At 35.1% G+C, this 21,320-nt stretch overlaps 2 protein-coding genes across 5 annotated transcripts; one reads left to right on the top strand and one right to left on the bottom strand.

Annotated features, from left to right (window-relative positions):
- Window positions 1-7,071: 7,071 nt before the first annotated feature.
- LOC103327044 (RNA polymerase II transcriptional coactivator KIWI-like) lies at window positions 7,072-9,860 on the top strand. Its single transcript, XM_008229321.3, has 4 exons — window positions 7,072-7,346; window positions 7,451-7,556; window positions 9,462-9,484; window positions 9,557-9,860. Exons 1-4 carry the CDS (start codon window positions 7,212-7,214, stop codon window positions 9,614-9,616), a joined length of 324 nt encoding a protein of 107 aa, XP_008227543.1. The 5' UTR covers window positions 7,072-7,211; the 3' UTR covers window positions 9,617-9,860.
- Window positions 9,861-10,849: 989 nt separating this feature from the next.
- SRT2 (sirtuin 2) lies at window positions 10,850-18,158 on the bottom strand. Of its 4 annotated transcripts, none has more exons than XM_008229319.3 (12): window positions 17,756-18,143; window positions 17,200-17,242; window positions 16,835-17,072; window positions 16,613-16,678; window positions 15,798-15,843; window positions 14,661-14,821; window positions 14,201-14,330; window positions 12,976-13,140; window positions 12,041-12,168; window positions 11,458-11,557; window positions 11,308-11,377; window positions 10,850-11,150 (listed from the first exon to the last, which is right to left on the bottom strand). In XM_008229319.3, the coding sequence occupies exons 1-11, from the start codon at window positions 17,798-17,800 to the stop codon at window positions 11,324-11,326; spliced, it is 1,176 nt and encodes a 391-aa protein (XP_008227541.2). In that variant the 5' UTR covers window positions 17,801-18,143; the 3' UTR covers window positions 10,850-11,150; window positions 11,308-11,323. The 4 variants fall into 4 exon arrangements, 3 of the variants coding, with proteins under 3 accessions (XP_008227541.2, XP_008227542.2, XP_088904663.1); XM_008229320.3 differs by having other exon boundaries at window positions 10,850-11,186; window positions 17,756-18,140; XR_016125264.1 differs by lacking the exon at window positions 10,850-11,150 and adding an exon at window positions 11,716-11,894 and having other exon boundaries at window positions 11,360-11,377; window positions 17,756-18,153.
- Between the last annotated feature and the right edge of the window lie 3,162 nt (window positions 18,159-21,320).

Raw genomic sequence — 21,320 nt, 5'->3', positions numbered from 1 at the left:
CTTGGTGGCTATCTTCTCTTTTTTTTTTGTCTGTTGTTGCTGTATGCAACACCAAGCCAAGCCTTCAATTCCTTCTTATTTTTTTTGTCCATTGCATGCAAAACCAAACAGAGTGGCTACACCACTTTCTTCTTCTTTTTTTCCTTTGATTTCCTTGTTTACTTTTCTTCTTCTTTTGATGGCTGTAGCAAACCTTCTTAATTTTTATTATTATCATACATCATGCCCTATATTTTGATTGTTTGCTAAGAAACCAATAGATGGGGCATTCAATGCATGGACTGTCCCAACGTGGCCCTTCCCAAGTTCTGCTTCTTTTCCCCTTTTTTTTTATATCCATGTTTTTCTTTTAGGTTCGACCTTTTCTCTCCTTTTAACCCAGCAACACCCTCCTCTAAAAGAAAGAACATGACTGTTTCATCTTTCCTTTTTGGCAAGAAATACAAAGTGGCGAACATCCACTTTTCTTGCAGATCTCCATTTTTTCTGCCTGTTCTTTTCTTCACAAAAAACTTCCTTTTCAATTTTTTTTTTAATGTAGTTTGCTCATAGAGGAAAGTAAAGGCTTTTAGAGGCAGAGATGGAGAGGAATGGTCAGAGAGTCCAAGAGGTAACTCAGCCCTTTTTTGTGTGTACATTTTGGGCTGAACCCTCAAAACATTATTTCTGTTTCACAGATTTCCTTTTGCTCTGCGGCGCTTTGTTGAATAGGAATCCTCTCATGGATTTGCTCTTCATGATTTAAGGGTTGCCACCCATTATGGATTTATCATCCAACAAAATGATTTAAGGGTTGCCACCCATCATGGATTCATCATCCAACAATGATTTAAGGGTTGCCACCCAACAAGAATTAATTGAAAGAATCAATATACCTGTGAAAAGTATTCTCTTGTGTCTGTGCTCTTGCAATTTTTCTCCTGCAGCAGTTTTCTTCTTCTGTCGTTTCTTTTTTCTCTTTTTTTCTTCTTCTTTACTGCTGTCCCTTTTATAAGCCAAGGGCCTTCTTAGTGTATGAAAACTGAATATTCATCTCCCCCAAAAATAGGAGCCACTAACCTCTCTTAAGAGTTTTCATTGGTTTAGACCCCCACTTCTCTACCCTTAACTTTCTGCTTGCTAGATGTGGCTAATAACAGATATCAAAATCATGGGACTCATCCAACCCACGTTTCAATTTTTTTTTTGTTATTTTTTTTATTCTAACATACGTGAACCTCGACATTAATTAGATAAGAGGCTCAGTTACTTGGCAAGGATGAAGCACTTATTTTAATTCACTTTTAATTAAAGAGATGTTATAAATTTGTGAGCTCAGTAACAAAACGTACAATGAAAATCTAGTATCAAAACAAAGGCAATGTGAGGATTCATTCAAAATTATTAAGCATGATTACAGTGTATGTGCTATACGTGAGATATGAGAATTAATATAAAGAACATTTAATTGACCTTATAAAAAACAAAGACACTCGAGAACCATTCACATAAACCCAATATTGACATGCCCAAAGTGATCCAAAGCCAAAAATTCAATCTAAGATCAGCAAAGCTTCCAGACGTCAGTAGGATTGATATCGCTTATCAATCCCTGCATGTGCTAAACAAAGTATTCATAATTTAATTCAATTTATGTTACAAAAACAGAGAAGAGGATAGCTGCAGTCTTTTGGCATGCATCAAAACACAAACAATTATTCAAAAGAACAAATACCTAAAGACTTTCTAAGAGTGTCAAATCGAAGATTATCCAAAGGTTTTGCAACAAGACATTTAAGATCCAAATTTTCTAAAGCAATGGGTTCATGCACAACATTAGTGGAGGCGAACATACAATTATGATTTTCCTTTTTCCTCCAAACTAACTTTGTCTTAGTTGATGGCAAACAATGAAAAGAAGATAGTTTGGATAAGCGTTTTACCTCTTTCATAAGATTTGAAATCTTATGTTGGATACTCACTTTTCCACCCATGATGTGAGAATTTGAACGAACAAATTCGTTTCGAAGCTTATTGCATCTTGGTCTTATGTGGCGACGAGTTCTGCAAAAGTGACAAATTGGAATGAATTTCTTGACTTCATGAGCGGCAGAAGGTTCAATAGGTGGAGAGGATTTGACAAACTTTGTTTAGACACATCGTAAGACTTATTACTTGGTTCAAATCACAACCCTCATTTGTCACCATCTCTTCTTCCCATACTAATCATCTTGTCAATTTTTTCTACACCAATGGTTAAAGAAACAATTATTTCCTTTGAATTTTTAAGTTCAAGTTCAAGGGCTTTGTTGTTAGAAGTTAGAGATGCAATTAAATTATTCTGATCAGTCAATTTTTTCAGCAAAAAACATCAATTTTTGGTTCATACTTACACTTACCTTTTCGGAATCTGCGTCAGGAGATTGACACTAGTTTGCAATCTTGCAATTTTCCAACTTTAGCATGGCAATGGATTTTACAAGCTCTTCATTTTGTTTGCTGAGTTTCTAAGAAGCAGCCAACAAATCATCATATTTGTTCATGATAAACTCAAAATTCATATCTTCACAATCATCATCCTTCTTCGTTGGTTCATCCAAGCTTATAGTTGTGATAAGTGCAATGACCTTCTCATTATTTTCAGAGTTAGAATCACTGTCACTCTAAGTAGTATGCAGTGCCTTATTTTTCACATCCTTTTGTTTCTTTAAAGTGTTGGCACATTCCGAAGATATGTGTCCATAGCCTTCTCATTAGAAACATTAGACCTTTTCTCTTAGATTCTTTCATTCATTTGACCTGTGAGATTTAGACACACCATCAGTATAGTCAACAAACCTATGTTTTAGAATTTATACCTTTTGAATCTCGACTCATTGGATCCTGATTCTTGAGAAAGTTCATGAATCGTCTTGTGAGAATCGTTAATTCCTCATTTGAATGCCCATCATCTTCTTCATTCACAACTTTGAAAGCAACACTTTTGCTCATTTTAGGAGCTAGATGTTTTATCTCATAAGTTTGTATGGACCCTATGAGTTCTTTAACTTTTAAGGTTTTCAAGTCACGAATCTCTTCAATAGCCATGATCTTTGGTTGAAACCATTGAGGCAAGGATCTCAAAATCTTTTTCACAACCCTATCTTCTGGAAGTTTTTCACATAAACTTGAACATGCATTCACAATGACACAAAGTTTAGCATAAAATTCAGAAAAAATTTCATTCTCATCCATCATGAGTGTCTCAAACTGTAAAGTGTGCATTTGGAGCTTAGGGCCCTTTACAGTATCTATTCCTTCATGATTTAGCTGCAAAATATCCTAAGCTTCCTTAGAAGTATCACAACCAGAGATATATTCAAATTGATTAGAAGAGACAACAATAAATAAAGCATTTAACCCCTTTTGGTTATTAGTACTGTGTGTGACTTCTGCATTGGTCCATTCCTCTTTAGTTTTGAGGACTGCGCTTTCTTCTTCTCCTTTTTCCAATTTTCTTTATAAGTTCAGAAAATCCATGAACCACTGTATTCCATACACATTCATCTAGAGACCAAAAGAATGACTTCATTTTAGCTTTCTAAGCGTCATAATTGTTGCTATTGAAATGTGGTGCTTGTACAATTGAGCCCGCGACACGATCCATCCTACGGTATGTCGGATCTTGTTGAGTATGTTCAGCAACCTGCTCTGATGCTAATTGAAATTACTTGTAGGAGGACTAAAAATACTTCTTCGTAACTCAACTTCTGTCAGTGTTCACCCGTTTTGTTTTTGTTCCTGTGATGGTAGGGTAAAGTTCCCCATTGCCTTGAAAACCATTAACTGGTCAACAAGTCAACTTTCTTTAGTGTGCGAGCATACCATTGCTAGCAATAACAATTCTAGCAGACTTCTTAAAATAGATAACTTGCACCCCAAGTTACTGATTTCTTAAACAAACGATTGTGAATTTGGGTGAGGAATATCTCTCAAGTAAGTTCTTTTCCTGCCTCAGACTGGTGAGGACTTCACAATTTATCTCAGTACAAGATTGGTAGTTATGACAAGAATAAATGATAATAAAATGGATTTGTGCAGAATCGCCTTTTACAAAACTAGAGAGGGAAAATCAACTCTAGAAAGACAAAATGTGGCTGATATTCCATTTTTGCTCGCGTAAGCTTCGATCCGGCTGGACTGGGTATGTCTGTGCTGGACCAATCGCCAGCTTCAATCGCTAAGCTTCGTGTAAATCGATACCAAAGTTTGATTTTGGCAGAGCTTCAATCTATTTCGAGCCCGAAGGCTTTTTGAAATGGCGAACTGCAAATTCTTTGGTCCGAAAGGGGTAGAAGTGGTTGGACTTGAGGGTTACCTTGAATCGCACTATGGTACCTGCTCGCTTGGTCGGGCTCTCCATAAATTTGTTGAAGTTTTCATATTTGTGAAAACTCGAACTCTGCTTGTTTTGGCTTTTGTTGAACCAAATTTGTAATGAGACAAGTCTCGTTTTGAATGACTTATTTCTCTAACCTAGAAGTTTCTTGATCTATAGCTGGCTTCTTTTGTGGCTCAAATGAGCTTTTGGTTGCTTCAGTTTGCTTTGAAGGTTCTCAGTGATTAAGTGATCATTTTGAGTTTTTGTCTTTGATTGATTTTTGATTGTTTCATTGATTGATGATTTTTTTGTCCTTTTGCCCTGTTCACTCCCTCTTATATTTATAAGAAATGCTTAGGAATAGGGTAATTCTTTTAATAATGGGCGGCAAAATTTGTCAAAAGATCTCTTAATTTCAAATACAAAGAAAAATGGATTTTATCAGTTCTGGCAGATAGGCTTTCAATGGTAAGCTCCTATGGCAATCACTTCCCTGTATTTTGAAAGAGAACCTAACCCCTTTCTAATCCCAACTGCCCCTTGTGAGAGCTCAAATTGTGATGGTTAGTTTGATTTTCCAGTTTTGAACAACTCCCTGTTCTCCTGCTTATCTCTGTTTTGAGAACATAGCATGCTTATCTTTTTGGGAGAATCACCCTTTTTGGAGTAGAAGAAATATCTTTGAATATATATATATATATATATATATAAATTGATCTTCTGTTTGGGCAGAGTTTTTCAGAGATGTCATCTTTCTGTACCTGTCCCAATTTTAGCTCTCTTATCTCTTTCAGTTGATGTTGTTGACTTTCAAAGTTTTCAGATAGTCACGTGGGCTTCTCGTGGACTCCCTTGAGAATAATTCCTTCAAAAAGATCTACTGATTTGCTCCTGAGCCTTTGAGAGAGATGTTAGTAGATTTTGGCCCAATCTAATTCTTTGATTTGCCTAAAATGTAATTGCCATTTATTTTGGCATTTTTTACATTTCTGCCACTTCTGAAAAGACGTGGGTTGGGCTCACTCTTGATCCGATAATTCAAAGCCCATCTCTTTTATTCTTTTTGTTTCATGGTCCTTTCGAGAAGTGGGCGGTCGTGAGATTTCTTTTGGCCCAAAATCACGGGATGATCTTCGACACTTCTTATGTTGAATGCAGTATTGATCACGACATTACTTCAACCTCACTGGAGGAAAACCACCACCACAGTCTTGGTGCCCTCAACCATATGAGTCACCGAACAATATAAATAAATGCAATATGAATGATTAAAGTGTTTGATAAATCACCAAGTAAACATGGAACACTTGATGATTTATTTCAAATATATGCACAACAACTTTTCTTGGAATTCAAGGCAAGGACATTAGGCCCCTCTCAAAAATAAATTCAAAGAATCCGTACAAAATGCAGATTTGAGAAAGCCCACAAATCATTCATAACAAAAATGCAACAAAAACCCAGATGATGAATATAGTCACAAGTAAGTAAATGAAACAGATTTCTTCAATGAATTTGACGAGCATATTGGTGAGGGAGGTGAGAGAAGAGAAGAGAGAGAAGTGTCAGGGGTCGGGAAGGAAAGAAAGAAAAGAAAGGGGTAAAAGGAGGAAAGAGGGGAAAGAAGAGAAGACTGTGGGCCCCTTATTTATTTATTTTTTCAGATTCCCATATAAAAATTAACTAAGGTTATTAACGGGACACGTGTCACTCTTTGAAGGTTATAGTGAGCATACATCTCTAGTTAATGTGGTGAGCAAAACCACTCCTATAGCCCGTATATGCTAGCAAATATGTTGTTTTTTAATCCTTCCAATAGCCCATATATTCCATATTTCTCTGTTGCTGCACCTGAAACCCATATTTCAATCAACTCATTGCCTCATTTATCAAATCAATTTGAGAAAAAGACTCATTTTCTTTTGGGATGTTGTGATTTTATTTTGATTAGTTTTTTGGGTCTTAATCTATTTTGTAGGGAGAATGTGAGTTTTGGATTACCTCTTTTAAACACGAAATTAGATATTAAGCGTTGTCCTTTTTATTGTTTAAATTGTAAAAGGGTATTTGAATAATTATTTTCTTAAAAAAAAATGAATGGAAATTTATCTAAAGATTTATCAAATGAATTGTTCATATTCATTTGGAAGAATTAGCCAAAAATGAAAATGAATTAAAAATTTATGATACAAAAATGAGATAATTTTTTAATTTGCCAAAGAAAAAAAATGACAAAATTACTTTTAGAAAAGTTTTATCTATATATATAAAGCAAAAAGAAGAGAATGATGAAATATTCAAAATACTAGAAAATGTCATTGGTTAATGCAAATATTAAAAATTGAAATTATTAATTAAATGAGGATAATATGGTAAATTCACACTTTTTTTCATATTAAAAAAATTAAAATTAAAAGAAAAATTAGATAATGGATCCTATTTTTATGGAACACAACTACCCATTATCTTTTTTCATTCTAAAATAAATTAAAATTTAAACCCCAAAAAAAAAAAAAAAAACCTCTCTCTGGCGTGGAACGGCTAGTGTAAGGGAAACTAAATTGCAAATTCCTTATGGATGAATACGAACGATGACATTTTTAGACAAAGTTTTCATCAAACAATAACAAATGCGAAGACTCATCACGTTGTAAGCTGTTTTAATAAAATTAATTAATTGATAAAAAATTATAATTTTAGTGATTACTTTATTTATAGAGCACACTCTAGATTTTTGCCTCTCTTCACTCTCTCAGTCACAGCAGCACCGAGATTCCAAGTCCTTGGCCTCTGCGCTCTCTTCACTCTCTGTCTTAATAGAGGAATAGAGTAGAGAAAACCCGAAGCAAAGCCACAGAAGAAAACGAAGACAATGTCGTGGAGAGGAAAGAGAAAGGACGAGGAGGATCACGTGTCGGACGGTGACTCTGAGGGCCACGCGCCCCCCAAGAAGACCTGCAAGAGAGACCCCACCGATGACAACTCTGACGAAATCATTGCCTGCGAGGTCACCATTTCTCTCTTTCTTCTTCTTCTTCTTCTTCTTCTTCTTCTTGTTTTGTCTGCACGTATATGTGAGGAACTGATTTTAGGGTTTTTGGGGAATTGCAGATCTCCAAGAATAGGAGGGTAACTGTGAGGAACTGGAATGGAAAGATTATGGTCGACATTCGTGAGTTCTATGTTAAGGATGGCAAGCAAATGCCTGGGAAAAAAGGTTTGCCGTTTTTGCCTTTAACTTGTTTCAAAAAATGGAAAATGGTTTTATTGTGTTTTTATAGTATAATTGTTCATCTGGTTTTCTTGGCTTCGACTTTCTACTTTCTATGGTTTATTTACTGATCTCTGTCTTATTTTCTAGTGGGGTTTTTGTATTTTGGCCGGATTTGGGGTTTATAAAGAAATGAAAATACTGCAATTTAGGGTTCTTATAGTTTTTGGAGTCTTGTCACAACTGAAAGTCTAATGCTCAACATTACAAGTTGAAAATGAAGGTGGTGTATTTTTATCTTTTTCTTAAATGTACTTGAGAGAAGTTTTTCTTGAGAAACCATGAGGGAAAGAGTCCATCGAGAGGTCAGTAACAAACATTTGAACAGAAATTCTTGATGTAGAGGTCGATGAGGATTCAAACGCAGGTGCTTTATAAATAGTAGAGAGTAATGTATAGAGAAGTTTCTTTATGGAGTTGGGATGTGCTGTGTCGCTTTAGGGGGGGTTTGGCAGAAGAGGTGAGCCAGGACTGGTTGAGGAAACAATTACCAGAAAAAAGGGTGTTTTCATCAACATCTCACAAGGCCTGGGTCTGGGATGATAAGGAACAATATGATTTCCAGAGGTCGGAGAGTAAACTGTTGGACTACAATGGCATGAATGTTACTCAGTGTCAGTGTAGCCTAAGGAAGGAAAAACAATGAACCTGGCCATGTTAAAGAGACAGTGCAAAGAAACCTTGGTCCTCTGTAATATCTCTGTGAAACAATTCAAGCTACCTAGATAGAGCTAGTTATTCAGTCTTTAGTTAGTTGGTGAAGGCTCTGGTATCCACCAGAGAGTAGTTCCACTCTCGGAGTAGGATACAGGCAGCCTTATCAAGGCTTCTTGGGTTCCATATGGTACTGAGATCTCTCCAAGCCAATAAAGCAGTGTTTCTTTTTAAGAGTCAAGATGAAGTGGAAAAGGTTGGGTAACTCAAGAAGTGTGTTCTAGTGGGTGCATTGGGAGTGAGTCTACAAAATTAAAATCCTCTGTCTAATGTCACCAGAAGCAGCTTCTCTTTTTTGGGTGGCTGATGTGGAGGATTATTCACAAACGACATCAAAACTGTGGATTTGATGGAACATAGGCAAAACTAGTTTAGCTGATGGGAAAGGTTGCCAGGACCTATGGTTTACTAGAATCCCTAAAAATTATAAGTGCAGCGGAAGTCTAGCTGGCAATATCCTTAAGGCAGAGACAATTTGAGAATATGAATTGTATCGAGTTATGACTTAAGCAAAAATAAGAAGCAACAGCCATACTAAACAAGATTAACTGACAATACTTAAATTAGCATAATAAAAGCAAACAAAAGTTTGAGTATGGACTCAAGATTTGAGAAATACGGTTGTTGACCTAATTAAGAGTTCAAACAATATTGGTTGTGCAGTAAACTTTTTGGAGACAATCTACTACAAATCTAGGTGAAATAAGGGTTAGGCATGGTGCTTAGTTCAATTCTAACAAGGACACACTGTTACTTGGCAGTTTCTAGTTTAGGTTGAAAGATTATTTAAATGCCTAAGCAGTGGCTTCACCTTTGCACAAGAAAGGTGTTCATTACTCAGAAAAGTACAAAGACTTCATTGTGTGCTCCTGCTGTAGTCAGGGGTTGGTTTATGATGAATGTGGCCTATTGTGTTGTACTATTTATCATGTTAGTTTTTGCCAATACAGTATTCATAGTTTTCTAGGGTTTATTTGTTGGGTTTACTGTATGGTTTGGTAACTCTTAGTTTAGTGATAAAGCAATTTCTTTTCTTCAGCGCTTAGTTTCATTTTGTAGTTGACAAACTGTTGTCTTATGTATGATTTCTATTCATTAAGTGTTGCCTAGTGTTGACTTGTTTGCCCTTGTTCTCAGGAATCTCACTAACGAAGGATCAGGTATGTCTTGATTTTTTTGTACATTTCAATAGCTCTTGAGAGCTTTCTTACCTATCATTTTTTCCTGTGCAGTGGGATGTGCTTCATAATCATGTGGAAGAAATTGACAAGGCTGTTAATGGGACCTCTTAGTGAAAAGCTTTGCTTTTATTTTAATAGAACATATGTTAGCGTGCAGGCTGTCAAATCAGGTGCTGATGTTTTTGTATCTACCTAGAAGGGATTACTGTATTTTTAGGTTACTTGACTTTATGACTGGAAATTTGGAATTAAACCTCTCAGCAATGTATGTAATTACTTGATTAACTATATCAAGGAATAGGTTTTTTTTTGGGGTCAGATATCAAGGAATAGTTTGTCTCTGGTTTGATGCGTATACAGATATCGCTTCTGTCTAAAGAAGACGTCCATTTGGTGTTGTTGAATGTTTCATGAAGGATGCTGATTTGTTCCAAGTTTTCATGTTAGTTTCCCTAAGTTGTCAATTGTGCCTCAATCGTTATGTTTGTTTGGTGACAGATTAACTTCAGTCTAAGTCGCACAAAGAAGGTTATGTTGGCAAAAGAGAATGGGACAAGTGCTGCTTTTTTGGTTTTTGGTTTATCAAATATTGATTTTGGATCATATCTGCATATAGTCTCCTTTTGGGGGTCAATATAAACATCATTAGATGAAGGAGATGATAGGAACGAGAATTAGAGAGAGGAGTTTTAGGGTTTCGATTCGATTGGACTTCGTAATCGTGGGGTGGGGAAAGAGTGGACAATCCAGATATGCACGTATTGCTGGTTACAGAACGGGCTGGAGAGACTATGGTCTTACGAGTTCTTTAAGTTATTAAGGCTACAAGCTACCGTTGGATTAATTCAACAAGTGAGATGTGTGTGGTGCTCACAACGCTCAAAATTTGGTCCACGGGTGGGCACTTCTGTATAAAATAAATGAACTTTAAACTCGTTTTCTTTGTTTACATGGGAATAGAGTGGGGATATAGGGGAATTTAAGTAGTAAGCTTAAGAAATTTTGAACACAAAACTTACCGCATCCGAGGAGTAAGTTACCAATTTAACCTTTTTAGTATAAAAAAGTTTGTTGTTTGCTCCATAATCTGAAGAAATTTTGGCCAAGGATTCAGAAAGCAAAATAGAAAAAATGTTAAAATCTTGGTTTCAGAATTTTTCTTCCAAGCCTATTGGCATTCAGAAAGAAAATAAAATTACACCCACCTTTTTAATTCTCTGAATCTATTTAAAATGTGTTCGTACGAATACATGCTGTGTACCTGAATCAAAATTGCTAAAATTCACTTCCATGTGCGTACAGAAAAGGGGATTTATTAAAAAAATACGATGCAACACAATACAATGCAAATAATTGACTTTATAATACAATTAATCAACTAAGTTAAAAAGATTTGGCAACGAATACCAATATTGTATAATCGTGAATGACAACAACAAATTTGTGTCCAGACAAATTTCACATCAATCATAATTTAATTGAAGACGCGAACAGTCTTCACAGCAATCCAATGAAATGATTGGTTTCAGTCTACGTACGTGCGAACATACATGTTTTTTTTTTCTTCTGGTTTATCCAACTTCTTTTTCTCTTTCTTGTTGCGCAGAAGATAATTTGATGCCTTCTCTTTGACTAATTTGAACTTCTGAAAATTGAATAATTTTCCATTTCCACAAAGAAGCTATTGAGAAAAATAATATAGTTAATTGATTTATTGATGAAAATTAAAATCATCTCATTTTCTTGTGGTCTCCAAAACCTAGTCATATAAACTCAGAGCAAGCTTGTATAGATCTGAATACCTCTCTCCACGTAAAATCAACCAACTGCAGGGACACAGAGGGATCCCATGTCAAGCACTCTGGGTAGAATCTGCAACAATGCAAAGCATGTTAAAGTCCACTAAGCTAACACCATTTTGTGGAGCCAGCTGCCAACAAAAACATCTATACCTCTCCCAGTCGAGCATGGATTTTCAAAGGTACAAAATCATCGGCACGTGTCACTCCTACATTTACTATTGCAGTAGCAGCACCAGCTTCATGTGCAGCTCTGTAGAAGTTGGAAAGTTAAAGCTACTTATCAGAAGGCAAAAAAAGAATGAAATAAATAAATGAATCAAGCCCTCAACAGATAAAACAAAGAATAAACAATAAGGATTTCGTTTCCAATATACTCTTATTGTTCAGGAAAAGTCTGTCCTTGCTTACATAAGATTTTTTACATCGAGCTGCACCAATTTACTGGAATTATTAAACCTCATCTTGCACCACAACCGAGAGTGATTATGACATATAGCAATGAACTGACGACACTACAGTCAATATTCTTGATACGGGTCAACCGGAGAAACTGTCATTCAACTGCATAAGGTGTCCAGATTTTTATCCTATATTACATTACAAATTTTCTGTTACTTTTTTTTGTCAGAAGTTTACTGTCACTTTAAGGTCTTGGGTACGAGAATTGTGCAAACCAAGATATGAAAATGACTTCATCAAAAACTAAAATTTACAATGAAAAATATATATGCACCTGACAAGCCGGTAAGCAGACATCGTCATTACGGATGATCCTAGCACAAGAAAAGCTTCACATTCTTTTGCAGCTTGGATTGTCTTATCAGCTCTATCCTTGGGAACATTATCACCAAAGAAGACAACCTTCAAGATCACCATGCAACAAAAAGAGTCCCCTGAGATTTTATATTTCCAATGTACTTGTACAAGATATTGGAAGTGTTCAGAATCAGAACTATTGCATGAATTGATGCAAATGAAAAAGGGTGAAAAATCATAAAAAAGAAACGAATAGCGCATGCAAGACAAGGCCATAAATAAGCAACTCTCATTCCAAGCAATGATATCGCATTATATGGATAATTGTGATAAACTATGTTCTAAAACGTTAGTGCTTTCTTAGGAAAGATAATACACCAAAAAATATTGACAATCCTTAACTTTCAAAAGTAATATTATAATCAAGTCTGCAAAGAGCATATAATTCTTGTTTCAGTGAGTGCCATACAGCGATCAGATTTTTAGGGACCAAGGAACCCATCATTTTTATGCCAATTTCTATCCCAAAAAAGAAAAATACTTTCTTTTACTTTAGTGAAAACTTTGGTCCTTTCGCATGAGATGCTTCTAGATCTTTAATGTGACTATTGGTCAGCTTCACTCAATAGACAAGCACCACTATAAAAAAGGTATCACATAAATTCTCTGATAACCTGTTTCTTGTCTTGAAACTTTTCCAGCTTCTGAGAATAATATGCAAGTACTATTGATGATTCAACACTATAATAAAGATCGCATATAATATGCTTGCACATCTATCCAAGGACCTATGAAAAAAGAAGAACTAAATAAGAACTAAATGATTAGCATCACCATTCCTGACATGAAGAAATAGCTACTCTCATTCCTCTCAGTTGCTAAAATTTGAAATTCGATAGGCAAATGTCTTACATCAGGTTTAAGCACTCCATTGCACTTTTGACACGTAGGGATGTGAAATTCCTCCTCCCAAAATTTTTCATCAATTTCAATGTCACCGTCAGGTCTCTGCTTCATGCCAAAGCTCCTTTCTGATCCAGGGTTACCATAGTCCAATCTCTCAATTGCCTCTGCCCACTGCAGTAAAATCAATTTTTAATTGCTCATTAGGCCACCATTCGTATTAATGCATCACAACGGAAACATGAGTTTGCAACCAAACCAGAGTTTACTTCTATAACTCATGAAATATCTTGAAAATTTTTACTTAGGACACAAAAAAAAAAAAATTACATATCAAAGAAAGTTCCTGCAGACAAACACAGGCAACAATATCATCAGTCACATAGTCCCAGACTCACAAGAATATATTCAACTGCCCACAGATGACACGTCTATGGAAGAATTTTTAAGCAATTTACCTTTAATTTAGCGAGAAAACAATATAAGACATCTTTTTCCATTCTTTTTTCTAGTATAAATCTTCACCACATTCAATATTTCCCACATCCATGGAAGTCAAAGAAGTTCTTGACAACCTAAACATTACAAGGCAAGTTTTTTCCAAGGAGGAGGGATTAATGTAGGTAAGAATGATGCTATGCAATACAGAACAGTGTCTTGTTATTAAAGTCTAGCCAAAGAGTCTCGTTTTTCGGGTAGACTGAAGGTTTATCATTGATGAAATGTGAGAATGCTAAAGTGTGTTTAGGGAGGAAGAGCCTTTAGTTAGTAAATTACAAAGGGGTTCAATACCCATAGTCTGGGCAGATTAGATTATACTGTTATTTATCAAAGTATTGGTTGTTTCTCAATAAATTAGGCTTTTACAGATTTCTCTAGAGATATAGGCTCCGACAACGATTGGAGTAATATCATCTAGAGTTATTTTTGTAAGTAGGCTAGATTTCCATTATTTGAATCACGTCCACTGTTGTCTTGAGCCATCCGTAACAGTGGGTCTGTTTGCCCAGAATTAACTAGTATCTGAGCTTCTAGTGGTCTGAATTTATCACGACATCAATGTTAGCACTAAAATGCCATTCAGGAATATTGAAGAGCAAAGTTTAAAAGACAATCCTAAAATGATTTCACTAAATATAAATCAAGGGTCTTCATAAAATCCATTTCTAACAAACATGACATTACATGTTACAGCCATTAATTATCCTCGAATAATAAACTGCACAAGACTAACCTTTGGATTAAGGGCCTTAACTTGGTCCTGAAATAGATCCCGAGGGAAGGAAAAACCACACTCTATACAAACCACAGAATATACAGTCCCATGTAATTCAACTGGGTTACTACCAGCACGGTGATGCAACCTGAAACAAGACAATGAAATTTAGTTCCACAGGCCAGAAACATCTTTCTTTGAAAAAGTTTGATGTGAAAACTTTTTCTTTTATAATTTGCAATTGGTTTGGTACTGATTTAGATTTTCTGGGAATCATTTGACTATAATTCATTGATAGTCTGAGCTTTTAAAATTTTTTCTAGCTGACATATCTTAAATATTAACCTTAGAAATTTCTAAACATAGTCGTACGATTCTTTATCTGAATTGAAATCCAGGATGCTGATTTCCACAATTTAGTGTCTTTTCCTCAATAATCCTTGAAACAACACAGCCCAAGAAACATACAGCTACTTGCCTATCAACATTTTGTGTAATCATACAGTTTATCCTGCCAGCTTTTTCTAGAGATGCTAAAGCAATATGAGCTGGACCAGGATGTGCAGCAGTAAACCGTCTCCACCCAGCATAACTCCTTGCCCAATATCGCCTCCGGGCCCGAATTGAACGGAGAAACTCCTGTTCATCAAATGCAGCAAAAGCAGAAGTAAAAGGCAGAGCTGTGAGAATATATTATACAACATAAACAGCAGTAAATGAACTCCATCTGGAAAAGAGTTATATTAAAAATTAACCATGTTGAATTTTTGTCTTAATTTTTTTTTTTTGAAAAGGAAGATAATCTTTGTTAAAGACATGTATAAGAAAGAACGGAGTAGAGACCGATGTCACAACGATACATCACGTGAATCTTTTATTGAAGTACTTTGCTAAAAAAATATCATGTGCCGACTAAAAGACATCTATAGCTAGTATGGAGATGTAAACATAACTTTTCTGCTGAACGGCTCCAGTTCCTTGTTTAAAAGCATGAGTGATGTAAGATATTGAATATCACATGCTGACAACTTCCTAAACCAGAGGCTGTCGTTCATTGAACATAATTACTTCATAATACTAAAATCAACACCTCTCTTCATTTGCCAAAAGAAAAAAGAAAACAGGAAAAGATGTCTCTCTTTCCTTTCATCAATTTTAAGAACCAAAAGATAACTTCTATACCAGCATATGTCAAGTTACAAATCCATTCAAAAATGAAATGTTTAACTTTTTATTCCAGGTCTGATGCATACAGAACAACCATAATTGAAAGCTTTGAAATCAATTATTGGCACCAACTCATTTTCAATTTAGCAAGATTCAAAATATCGTACACTATTTAAATTTTAAATCAATGGTATAAACAGATTCCATGAACTTCCATCACTCAAATAACTAGTCTATTAGTTAACACCAGGAGAGTATAGACTTATCATTATCTCAATTATATCTATATGACCAGTATGAGAGTTTTGCTTTTCTCTGTTTAGGGTCTTATTTTATATTATCTAATTTAGCTCACAACTTTTTTTAAACCATCAAAAGTAAAACTTGAACACTTCTGATGATGTAAACAATGCTAAAGGAGCCCTCACAGCACATGCCTTCTGATCACCTGATGGGTAATTGGTCTGAAACCAGAGCTATAAGCTCCATTTGGGCTGCAGCAGAAGAAAATATCACTTATTAGTATATTATGTATCTCCAATTGACTAAAAAAAAACCTAAGACTCCTAGGTTGACTTATTCTTTTCGCTGATTTGCTCCAAAGTATGAACATGCAGCATGTCAAATATTGTTGACAAAAAAAAAAATGTAAATAAAATAGTCAAAAATGTTGAGATTTCAATCAGAACTTGCACACACAAAACCAGATGAATTGAAGAAAATAGAAAAATGCAGAGAAAGAATGGCTACTCAGTAATGCTCAAAGGTTCGTTGCTATGCACAAAACATTCCTTTTACAATGCTGAGAATGCAGGGTCTGGAGAAGGCAGGATGTGCACAGGCTTTACCCATAATTCCAAAGAGGTTTCTGTGACTCAAATCCATGATACAAGGCCACTTGGAACAAACCATACCATTACGCAAGGAACATTCTCTCTCAAAATACGTGGATATAACAAATCAATACGAATGAAAAAGGCAGGCTTTGAAAAGCCATCAGCAAATGTTGACTGAACAATTTAATAGTGCAATAGAGAACATAACGGTTGGAAATCACTACTCAACGTCATCAACATATTACTGATTAGAGTCAATTCAACAGGCAATAATAGGTCTCACAAAGATAGGTGCAAAAGACGAAGTTAGAAGCAACCTATTTTCAAAAGTTCAATTTTAAAAGTTCTTCACTATTAGAGAATGCAAAAACAAGGCAGTATGGAACTCATAATCTTGAACAACCATATTAAAAAAAAGAGACGGAACCTTCTGTAGTCAGGAATTCCACATTCTGTGCTAATTCCAGCTCCTGTCAACACCATGAGCTTGGTACTGCAAGATAGTAAATAAAAGAAAAAGGAAAACTGATAAAGACAAATATTCAACATATGCAGTAAAAAATATAAATCGTTTCCAGCACAGAAGAAAAGCTTATATGCAACAAAGAACACAGAATTCAAACCACAAAGATGAGGGCATCTGATAGACCTTTGATCAAAAAACTGATACAAAAGGTTGACATCTTGCACGCTAGGAGGATCTGAATCAGGAATCAACTTCTTGTCCCTCAAGAAGCTCGAAGGCACTTTTTCTTCCCTCGTTGATGAGGTGCCTGGGACAGATATTCGACATGAAGTTTGGACAGACTTGACGGAGCCCTGAAAAGAAATGACTCTTCTTCTACTACTCGGTAATTGCAAATTTGTGCTACTTGATCGAATAATATCTGTATATATAAAAGAGATTTCAAGAAGATAGAATCAATCATATATTCAGATACACCATACTTGCAGAGTAACAAAGTTAGAGTTACTAATACTGTAAACTTTGGTATTTAACATGGCCACACTTGCCTGTCATGATATTCCCCAGCAATTCTCTAGCAGTTCTGCAACTCTGGAAATTAAAAGTAAACAATTTGGTTTCGTCAATCCCAGCTGAAATTGAACAAAATGCTAAGGGCAAAGCAAATGTCTGCTTCCAAAAACTAGTAAAGAATATTGATTTCACCGCAGAACTGCTAAAACAACATTACGAAATAATTTGCATTATGTAGGCTTCAAATTTCAACAACAACGATAAGAAGTATACTCAAGATGTCTAACATCTTGAACAAATTATTGAAACTTCAACTTCTTTTGTACAAGTATTACTCAAAATATCCAACACGATTATATTTCATATGTTTTCTCAAATATTCTTGAACACCCAACATGATTACTGTTTCCCATTTTCCTTTTCATGGTCACCTCTAATCGTAATTTACAAAAGAAAAAAAAAAGGAACTAGAGAAAACCCAGAAATGTACAAAAATCCAAAATATATCAAGTGCAAGTATGACAGTTAAAAACAAAGTAAAGAAACAAAATGTAAGGAAGGCGAAGAAAGTGAAAGGGGAAAAGGACTCACGGAAGAGCAGGGAAGGTGGGAAGGCAAGCCCATGAGCATGGCCATCGTTCTAGCTTATATTCAGAAATATAATTTATTGTTGTTGTTTTTATTTGAATTTGATGTTTCTATTTCTGCACTCGGATATGAATGAATCAAAATGGAAGGTGGAGGTTTGCGTTGTTATTTTGGGTTTGATTTTGATCTGGGCGCGTTTAGCATTGGACTCATCGGTCATCAACTCATGGTTTCTCTTCATGTTTTCGGTGTTTCCTTCGCTTTGTCCACGTTGCCTACTTCTGCACCGTTTCCTTCGCTTTGGTCCCTTGGCCTCGTTTTGGCGGTTCGGTTTGTGCTTCGTGGTCCGGTTTGTTCCGCATAGGTTGCAAGTTGGATTGGAAATTCAAATTCTGACCAATTTTGATATGAAATTTCTGATTTTGGCGAATCCAAATAAATTCCGACATAAATTTTGAAAAATATTTGAATTGTAATTGGAATGTATTCTGAATTCTGAAATATATTGAGGTTTCAAGCTTATACTATACATTCTACACATAATAACAAATTTCAAGTTAAACTAAATTTGACTTAATAGCCAAATAGACATAAGCGGATTATTTCATAAAGGATAACAACATCTAAGTAATAACATATAAAAGTTTTTCGAGCTTTACCATATGATTTTTCAGTTTTGAGCCAATTTTAACCTTTCAAATCAATGAACATGTTTAAAATTTCAATTATTTTCCTAAATTTTCCAAAAAATTTTGAAATATGTATGTTCCAAAAATTCTGCGTTTTTCGAATTGGAATGGATGTTGAAATTCTGAATTTTTTTGGATTGGAATTGGAATCCCCTGATTCCGATCTTATCCGTACGAAAATCAAGTATAGTTATGCATAACTATCTTGGCATAGATTATGCTTAGGGACTGTCCTAAATTGGCTTGGCTTGGCTTGGTCTAAACTAGATAAAACTTTTCGAGCTTGTTTGGTGATGTGCCTTTAAACCAACCTAAATATTAGATCATTTTAGATCAAATTAAAACTCTCGCAAGGGCACGAATCGATTTATAGTATAGTATGATGCAATTATGAGTATCGTTACCACGAAGATTAGTGATCAATTCTAGTTCTTTAACCTAACCTAATGCATGACTCTATTTATGGATTTTCAACTTACGACTCAACTAAACTAAACAAACAAACAAAACAAGAACACTTAAACAAGTAAAATGAAGTAGGGAAGTGTTGTGTAGCAGAGCCTAAACCTAAACTACAATTAAATAAAGATGCAATTAAAACAAAAACAAATTAATCAAACAAAAAAAAGCAAAGCAACGTTTAAAGATAGGGTTATAAGTCGATTATGATAATTACTAAGGCATCAGATTCTACCACTAATTCTATTACCCAAGTTTCTAGGATGCAAGTTAACAAATTCAACAAATTTAATTGATGAAGATTCCGTAGCTAAGTCCTTCTTAGGGCACTAAAGCCAAGTTTCCCTAATTTAAGATTACTATCCATATTAAGGCATAGGTCTAATATCCCTAAATTTAAATCACTTGTGTTCAAGATAACTCTAGCAACCTAGGAATTCATTAAGTTCAATGGAAACGAGGAATCAAACAAACTAAGTATTGTATTATGACTACTAAGTCAAACAAAGTAGGGCAAATATTCAATTATGCTCATATACACTCATTTTATTATTCTTGAATATAGAGGTATTTATACAAATACAAAGATGAGTTAACCCTAAATAAAATAGGAAATATATCTAAATTACAATAGGAAATAAATGTCTATTACAATAGGACTAAATAATAATTGGTAAGTAACCAAAATTCTAACTAAATAAGAAATCAAAATCCTAACTGAATAAGGACTCACCAACATACTATGTATTTGCTATCCTTAATTTGTATGAGCTAAATGAACATGCAACGTATTAAGCCTACACATAACACACAAATAGTCTAGATGCAAGTCCTAAAGGTCGAAAATCAATAGAACTCAAACAAATAAAACAAAAATAAATTGGAGATTAATAATTCATCACTCAAATTCAGAACTTAAATTGACTTAATGTTAGATAAAAAGTGTAATAAAGAAATTTAAAAATTCACCCAACATAATCTCACTCTTATTTACAAATAAGAGTTTTTATTATAAATTGAGTACGACCTATTCAAGATGAAATATCTCTTAATTAAAATCTCTTTGAAAGAGAAAACCCTTTGATTCCAATATGAAGAATGAAATAAATAATGGAATTTGATTTGATGTTACGGCTGCATCTAGGGAACCCTAGACTGACAAGACCCTTGAAATTTCTCGGAATCTGGGACGGACCCGCCTAATTACGAAATCAACCCGATGCGGCCCACTTACTAAAGTGAGACTTTCAACCAAAAATTTGGCGAGTCTCACATAAATTGAACATTTCAAATTTCAACATGTTCAAAATTTCTGATTAATTACAACTAATGGCAGCATGCTTTACAAGCAATAAAATAATTTACAAACAAGGCCTCCAGACCTCACAAAATTTAAACCCTCAGCGGGCGATCTGAGCATATCTACGGAAATCAAAATACAACCGAAGTATCATTTAACTAAAAGGAAAAAGTACTAAGAGTCTCTACGAAGACTCGAGTTCCAAGATGCACCCGGTCCGGCTCAAGCTGCAGAGCTCCGCTCTTGGTGGCGCAAAACAGAAAGTTGTGAGTGGACAAAAATCAAGTTCAGTTCAAGTGAAATCAAAGTAGTATAACCCCCACCTTTAGTAAAACATGCAATGAAACCATAAGCATAACAAAACCATCAGAAACAGTATATAAACATGTACTAACGTACACATACCGGATCTCAAATCGTAATCCGTGAATCATGCTTCACGAAACCCACCACTCAACTTAAGAGTCCCGAGAGGTTAGACTCTCATAAACATTCTTAAATGTACGACCGGCGAGAAAGTATCCTTACTGAGAAATAGAACAAAAGAACATTTATATATATATATATATACATACTAATCATATGATGTAACATAATAATAATAATAATAATAATAATAATAATAATAATAATAATAGTATATAGATATAACCAATATTTAATTGTACCGGGGAAACAATCCAACCGGGGGACTGTTTGACTAGTCCACATGGCAGAGCCATTCCTCAATTTACCATGTGTCCAGGGAACGAGCTGTCCAACTGGGGACTAACTCTCGGCCAAAGACGCATAGCCGACACGATCAAAGCTTGTACGCTGAAATACCAGTCCTACGCGCGTAGACTACCCCAAATCCAGGGTCCACAGCAACATCCCCTCAAGGATGTTCTGAGTTCTAGTAATTTCAAAAGTATCCAATATCCGTAACCAAATTCAGATCAGGTGAGGTACATAAATGAGTGCTTAACGCACTCCAATTAACAGATCAACATTACCTTTTCATAGCTCATATTAACCACCAAGTACCCCATGCATAGCCGCATGTAAATATAGCTTCTCAAAATTCAAATATCATAATAAGTTTTATGAAAACCTCGAATTCCCATTCGAGCGTATATAA

The sequence above is a fragment of the Prunus mume genome, linkage group LG3, assembly GCF_029339155.1.
Source record: "Prunus mume cultivar Tortuosa linkage group LG3, ASM2933915v1, whole genome shotgun sequence".
Taxonomy (NCBI): Eukaryota; Viridiplantae; Streptophyta; class Magnoliopsida; order Rosales; family Rosaceae; genus Prunus; species Prunus mume.
Note: the sequence above shows the minus strand (reverse complement) of the source record. Positions and strands in the feature narration are given on the sequence as shown.